This window comes from Akebia trifoliata, chromosome 2, assembly GCF_017979445.1.
Source record: "Akebia trifoliata isolate Shusen 1 chromosome 2, ASM1797944v1, whole genome shotgun sequence".
Taxonomy (NCBI): Eukaryota; Viridiplantae; Streptophyta; class Magnoliopsida; order Ranunculales; family Lardizabalaceae; genus Akebia; species Akebia trifoliata.
The window spans coordinates 14,102,955-14,110,006 of NC_141376.1; the positions used below are offsets into that span (position 1 = coordinate 14,102,955).

A 7,052-nucleotide genomic window follows, 5' to 3' on the forward strand; every position below is an offset into this window, starting at 1 on the left:
TACATTTACTTGTTTGTCCATCTTGTTTATGCCTGATTCTGAAACGACTCAGGTAATACATCTCGGTCTCGGAAGAGTTTTAAAACCATGGCATGTAAGAGTTAGAGAAACCTAGAGAAGGCTCTTGTGAGTAGTAGTAAGCATAGACAACTGTCATAGGAGCTATTATTGGTGGGGTAGATACGATCTCCCCCCCCCTCCCCTCTCCCCTCTCCCCTCTCCCCTCTCCCCTCTCTTCCCTTTTATTTTGTGGATTTGACTTCTCTTTTACTTCAAGGAAATATTTCTCCTAGATGTATTTTGAGTTCTGTATTTAATAGGGTGAGGAGATGAATGATGAGTCATTGGTTGGCCCATGTGTCTCGGTAGAATTGGTGGGGTATCCTATTACCAATTGCATGATCCATGTTTCAGTCCATATTGACATCTAATGCTCTTGAGAGGAATCATGTGCAATGGATGTACATTGTCATCATATGATAGCTTGATGGATAACTACGTGTTTTTTAATTTTTGCATAACATCTATACTTTCTCCATTTATCCTTTACTAGAAAGTGGTATGGGCAAATTCATGTGTATAAGAAGGATTTATATGTAATTTTGAAATATTGATTAAAGGATTTTTGAAGATCATATTGTGAGAGAAATATTTTTATAATTTTGTAAACTAAGCGTGGAGGTTGTACAGTTACATTGCAATTTTGTTGATCTTTTATCAAAATGATCTTTGATTATATTAAATATGAAAGAAGGGCCATTTGTGACTAATCAATTTTCTTATCAAACCCTTTTTACTCTGCCTTCTCTCATTATAATAGTAAAGATGCATCAATTAAGTTGTGTACCAAGTGTTTGAGTTAGATCATAATAAAAAATAAATAAAATGCCAGGCTAAAATAGTAAAATAATATATTCTAGCTAAATTTTTAATAAAATGGGGTAAGTACACAACGTGGAGTGGTCAATTCCACTCCACCTCTAATTTGAATCCTAGATAATATTTAGTTTTTTCCTTTATATATTTGGGTATTGAGTTGTAATCTATAATTGATTATTCTCGAGTAATCCAATTTAGGGAATTGGTGAGAGATTAAGTGTGGATTATATTATAAACACTGTTGTACATTGTTTTTCCCTATCTTAGTGAAAAAGAAAATTTTGTTGTTTTGTCTCGTGGATGCCAACAATCTTATCAAATCAGATAAATCCTTGTCTCATGTGATTGTTCTTTATTTCTTTCATTTTTAAAGATTTTTTGCATCATATTTTTCATAACATCTAAGTAAGAGAAGGATATAAAATTATATCAAATTAAATGGGGGTAAAAAATTACTTATCCTTAAATCTATATAATAAAACACAATAGTGAATCCGCTCCCTTCATCCTCCATGTAATGAGGGTTTAGATTTAATCTTACTATGTCGAGAATAATTTTAATTTTATTATTATTATTATTCCAAGAATGCCCCTCCAATTTATATATTGTCTTTACTTTTTCCCCCATTTTTCAATAATATATCCTTAACTTTCATAATTTCTTCTTCTCCGTATTTTTTCTACGATACTTTCCGATAAAACTCTTTTTTATCCCTAAGGATGCCGGTGGGTGAGACACAGGCAAACTATTTTTATATTATATATAATCCGACTAGCCTAGCCTTACTAACTTAGTAAGAAAAGAAAGGCATTTCAAAATAAAATCTCGAGATACATGTCAAATCTTGAGATTTTGTTTTGACGGTGGACAAGCCTTGGTAAGGTTATTTTCCTTACTAAGTTAGTCAGGGAAGTGTTGTTGTATATTATATAACTATTTGGATTTAAAATAATGCTGAAGTGACTTAAAAGATTATACCTCATATCATATCGCATTTTCTAGACGTGGAAGTGTGTTGTAACTATAGATGCTTTTCAACGAATCTCGATGAAACTCTTTGGTTTATTCTTGAATTGTAAATCAATCAAATACATTCACAGTAAAAGGTGTCAACTTTACAAGAGTACGTAATTTTATGCACAAAGTAGCATACTAGTATCATATTCGTCCCCATTCCAATTAATAGCCCAGCTAACGTCATCATGCTGACGATTGCAAATGGTACACGTGTTAAATTCTGAATGGAGTGTTGAATTTCGAACTACAAAGTCTCCAGTCGGTTCATACTCGGATGACGCGTCCACTGACAAAAACCATAGATCTTTTTCCTCGAGATACACTATTGTACATCTTCATAAAAGATGTGAAGTTGAGTATCTCGAGGAAAATATCTATGATTTTATTACATGACACGTCAGCAGAGTATTGAATGAGTGAAGACTTTCTAATAATGAAATCGTTATTCTAATGAGATGTTGTACCAACAGCGCAACATGGAACTACAACCACAAAAGATGGTCTCCACGAAGACGCGGTAAGAGAAAAAGTCTATAATATCTCTAGGAAACATCGTTACATCTCATCCATTAGTTTGATGGACAACGTCAAACGAAGACTATTATTTTTCAAGATCATATTAAATGGAAGAAAGAACTGAAGCAGCACACATACAGAAGTATCAAACCAAAGCCAATCATCTTCATCTGTGTGTCTTGTCTTGTCTGAGACAACCATGTCCGACTTCACTTTCTTAGAAGCAGATTTCTCTGGAAACCCTAACCCTAATTACGCTCATGTAATGGATCAACTAGACTTAGCAGACTTCGAACTCTCTGATTATCTTTTACTCCAATCTGGATCAGAAGAAGATAATTCCACTTCTACTCCCCCCGAATTTGGATCACCAAATCCAATTTCGCCTAAAAAGATTAACGATTCGATCGTTGGAAGTAGTAGAATACAACGGTTAGTTGATGAATCTGTTTAATTAATTTAATTTTGATGATATTTAGTTTGATTATTTTAATTAAATTTGGTTTTGATGTGTTTGTAGAAAAGTTAAAGATGGAGGAGTGAAGAAAACCAAGAAGGATTTAGGGTTTAAGATTGCGTTTCGAACGAAAACAGAGTTAGAAATCTTGGATGATGGATTCAAGTGGAGGAAGTATGGGAAGAAGAAGATCAAGAACAGTCCCAATCCAAGGTAACTTTTTTTTTAAATGAATATTTTTAGGTCTGTTATATTACCATTTCAGTATACTATAGTTATACATTATTCTAAGAAAAAAAAAAATGAAAACGGTCATGTATCTATTTTGGTGAAATTACTAGCACAACCATCTTTTCAAAATATTTATCGCAAGAGTTATATTTCGATTTCATGTTTATTTATTTGGATTTTTTCTAACCATAAACGACATTTGAGATTGTACCATCAGACATACGGTTAAGATGAGAGGAAAAATATTGATTTTATGTAGATGGGTACTTGACTTCTCGAGATCGGTACCAATTTGTTTAGGAATCACAAATGTCTCTCTCTTGATGTTTTCCTATGTTTTTTATTAAAACATGTGACATCTAAACGATCACGTTCACGAATTTATTTTTTTAACCTTCTTCTGAATTTGAAATAAAAGATCAATTTTTATTTTTACTTTTTTAACAAAATTACAAGAAAGCTAAAAATAAAAATAAAAAAGTATCAAGCAGTATTTTAAAATCCAGAATTTGTAACAAATAAATTATGTTAATGATAAATACAAGAGGGTCCAACCAAATTGAATTAGGTTCCAACTAATTTGACAAAATTTTGTTGTCCAACTCTTACAAAGATAAATTCAATTTAAAGTCTACATTGTGGATACCCATTTTGGTAAAAATTAATAAATACCAAAGTGAACTAACTCAAAACCTAGTTGAATCAAATCAACTCGGCTGGATTTCAAGTTTTAGATCCATGCCATGCAATAATATATGGCTAGCATGTTGTTGATTACAAACATTGCCATGGGGCAGTCTTTCGTTGGTCTATATCTAGTAAACTCCATAGAGGACAATATCTTGATATTGTTTTTTTTTTTTTAGCTCTTCATTATGGGTTTGAATTCAATGTTTTTCATCCATAAAGATGTTAATGGATCCCATGAGAAAGAAACCTCAAATCGATTTTCTAGATGTTTGATTTCGATCAACCTTGGGTTTGGTTCAGCTTGGTTTATTAATCTCTCACATGGAGAAATTTTTTGAAGTCGTAGTGCACTAGTAGCAAATCATGATCAAAATAATAGAGGTAGAAAAGTCTATGCAAGCGTTTGACCCCCAGTAAGAGTAGATCCCCCAATTCGGGCGGGGGGGGGGGGGGGGGGGGGGTCGTCGAAGCACTAAAGTTTACCCGACTTCCATGCCCTCATCTTGGTACAATAATTCAATTCTACATGCTTCTACATAGTCATTGGAAGATGAAAAACTGTAAGTGCTAAGTTGGAATTTTTTATTTCAACCAAACTTTTACGAAATATCTTGTTCAATTTCAATCTGACCGATGGATGCATGATTTCTTTGAATATTATACGTAATATATTTTTTGTATTTTTTAAAATTTTTTTTACTTTTCTTCTTAGTCTCATCTCTGGTTTATTTCTAATTTCAGCACTTTTAACATGATCCTTTGGATGACATAAGGTGAGGATTTATTTTTTCAAAATAACGAGGGAGAATTATTCAAAGTATTATTAAGTTTTATGAATAATTTTAATTAATATTATTTATACCACACCAAATAAGATAAACAAACAAAGAAAGGATTCTTGAAAGAAAAAAAAAAAAAAAGAAGGAAGGGAAGAAGGGAGCAATTGCAATGGCTATCCGACAATAATCACTAATCCCTTTATACCTCAGAGAGCTTTTCCCACATAATGAAGAAACCCAAGTTGGAAAAACCCATAAGTACATAATTTCATTGTTTGGTGTGTCATATAAAATGTTGGTATGTGGAAATAAAAGTTCTCTTTACATAATGTATTAGGCCTTGAGAGGTAGATTAACATTTTCAAGTTGGGGTGGTTGATCAGGAACTACTACCGTTGCTCAAGTGTAGGATGCCAAGTGAAGAAAAGAGTAGAAAGAGAACAAGAAGATTCAAGCTATGTGATAACGACATACGATGGTGTGCACAACCATGAAAGCCCTTGTATTGTTTACTACAATTAAATGTTTAATGGTTCATAAAGCTGGATCGACTTTGTATCCTTCCTCCTAATGAACAAGCTTAGATTTCTCATTGATTTCGATAGAAAATTTAGTTGTAATCCGCGCGATTTTGTAAATTTATATTTTAAGTAGATTTCATAAATGTATGGTATGGGTATATGCGGACATGTTTGCTTAGAATACCCATACCCATGGTTTAGAATGAGAAAAGAACTAAAGAAAGACAAGAGTGCTCATAGTTTCATATGCTTGGCAAATATTTTGAAGAACACATGTTTAGCAATGCATTATTTACTGTTATTTGGTGAATCTCTTGTAAAATCATTTTATGTGCTTTGTTGATTTTTTTTAATGCAAAAGTTTCACAGAAGTTTCTTTTAAAATAAAATGTTGGGAAAATTTTTAGAGTGGTGCTGGAATGACCTTATTTCACACTTTCCTGACATGGAGGTGTGGACAGAATCATAAATGCTTTTCACTCGTATCTCAATGAAAAGCATCCATGGTTCGTACACACCTCCAAGCTAGCAAAGTGAGAAATGAGATCCATATTTGAGGTCACTTCAGCATTATTTAAATTTGTAATTTATCTTCCACGTCTTGCCAATTTTTTCTGATATTTCTTGTCAAAAATCAATTGTTTTCAGCTTATGTTAATATTGAGATTGAAGATGAGGGCATTTACATAAGAGTCGTGATTTTCTGACTCCTGCTTTGACATACCCCCCCCCCCCCCTCTACTCTCCTAATGTGGCATGTGCATATAACCATAGATTTGTTTCCTCGGGATACACAACTGCACATATTTATGAGTATGTATGGTTGGGTATCCCGAAGAAAAAATCTATGATTCCATGCACATGCCACATGAGGAGAGTAGAGGGGGAGTCAGTTTATCATTATTCTTTAGATAATTTTATGTTAGTTTAATCGATTGGAACTATTGAAAGAAAGACTAGAGAATGCTCTAGATAATTGGAGTCGAATAACATTTGCAAATAGTTTGTCGTAATTTTTTATTCCACAAACTAATCACTGGGGAATTTTTTTTTTTACGAATTTATGTGGTAAATGCAAAGTTTTTGCAGTGCAAATTTTTTTCGAAGCGTCACTAAATTCCCGTAAAAGTGTAATAAAGAATTTCTTTGAATTTGCAAATGATTTTTAGTATAAAAAGTATGACCCCCATCACACCTTTTCACCACTATCAGGTTCTTTAATAATTTTAAAGGGCCCAAAGGAATTGAAAATCCAAACCATGACTAACATGAGGTTATATTCATTAAAAAATCGATCCCTAGGAATCTTCACTAATCCCTAAGAAACTAGTATTTTCCTTCCTCATCTTGATTGTTCGTAGGAACGTTGCTGGACCATAGAGAGAGTGTAGATGCACGAAATTGCTCTACACTTTCCTTCTCTCTCAGTTCGGGCGGACCTGCAAATCAGCCCACTCCGACGATCAAGTTAGACCAATTGATCAATATATTTCTTGAGAGAAGAAGAATTCGACCTTTTTTACTCATAGCTTTCTTCTTTATATAGGTGTTCAACTTGATCGTTTTCTGTGCCATCCCTTGAGGTGACCTGGGGTAGTTAGCCCACTCTCTGACATGTCAGCTGCAGGAGTTGTTGCAACTGCCCTATCACTTCTGAGAAAATCGGAGTTGGTCTGACATGACGTGGGTTGTCAGGACTGACTGTCTATCACTGGCACACCTGTCAAATCTGTCCTGTCGACCTATGAGGCAGTTGCCCGGGCCACTTCACCGGCTGATGGCTTAGTTCCGAGCTTAGAATCCGTGCATTCGTCGGGGTTTATAAACCGAGCAAGGGCAACAGTTCATCCGACCTTAAAATCATTAATCCTGGCCCTTATTCGAGCCACGTGTCTGTGCTCAAGAATTTTCCCCCACAGAGAGCAATAGGCTCTAAGATTCTAACAAACGGCTGAGATGGA

At 34.1% G+C, this 7,052-nt stretch overlaps 1 protein-coding gene across 2 annotated transcripts; it reads left to right on the plus strand.

Moving 5' to 3' along the window:
- The first annotated feature begins 2,516 nt into the window (after positions 1-2,516).
- LOC147409701 (putative WRKY transcription factor 51) lies at positions 2,517-5,358 on the plus strand. Of its 2 annotated transcripts, XM_086459606.1 has the most exons (4): positions 2,517-2,845; positions 2,934-3,083; positions 4,533-4,564; positions 4,954-5,073. In XM_086459606.1, the coding sequence occupies exons 1-3, from the start codon at positions 2,613-2,615 to the stop codon at positions 4,561-4,563; spliced, it is 414 nt and encodes a 137-aa protein (XP_086315732.1). In that variant the 5' UTR covers positions 2,517-2,612; the 3' UTR covers position 4,564; positions 4,954-5,073. The 2 variants fall into 2 exon arrangements, with proteins under 2 accessions (XP_086315732.1, XP_086315724.1); XM_086459598.1 differs by lacking the exon at positions 4,533-4,564 and having other exon boundaries at positions 2,525-2,845; positions 4,954-5,358.
- The last annotated feature ends 1,694 nt before the right edge of the window (positions 5,359-7,052 follow it).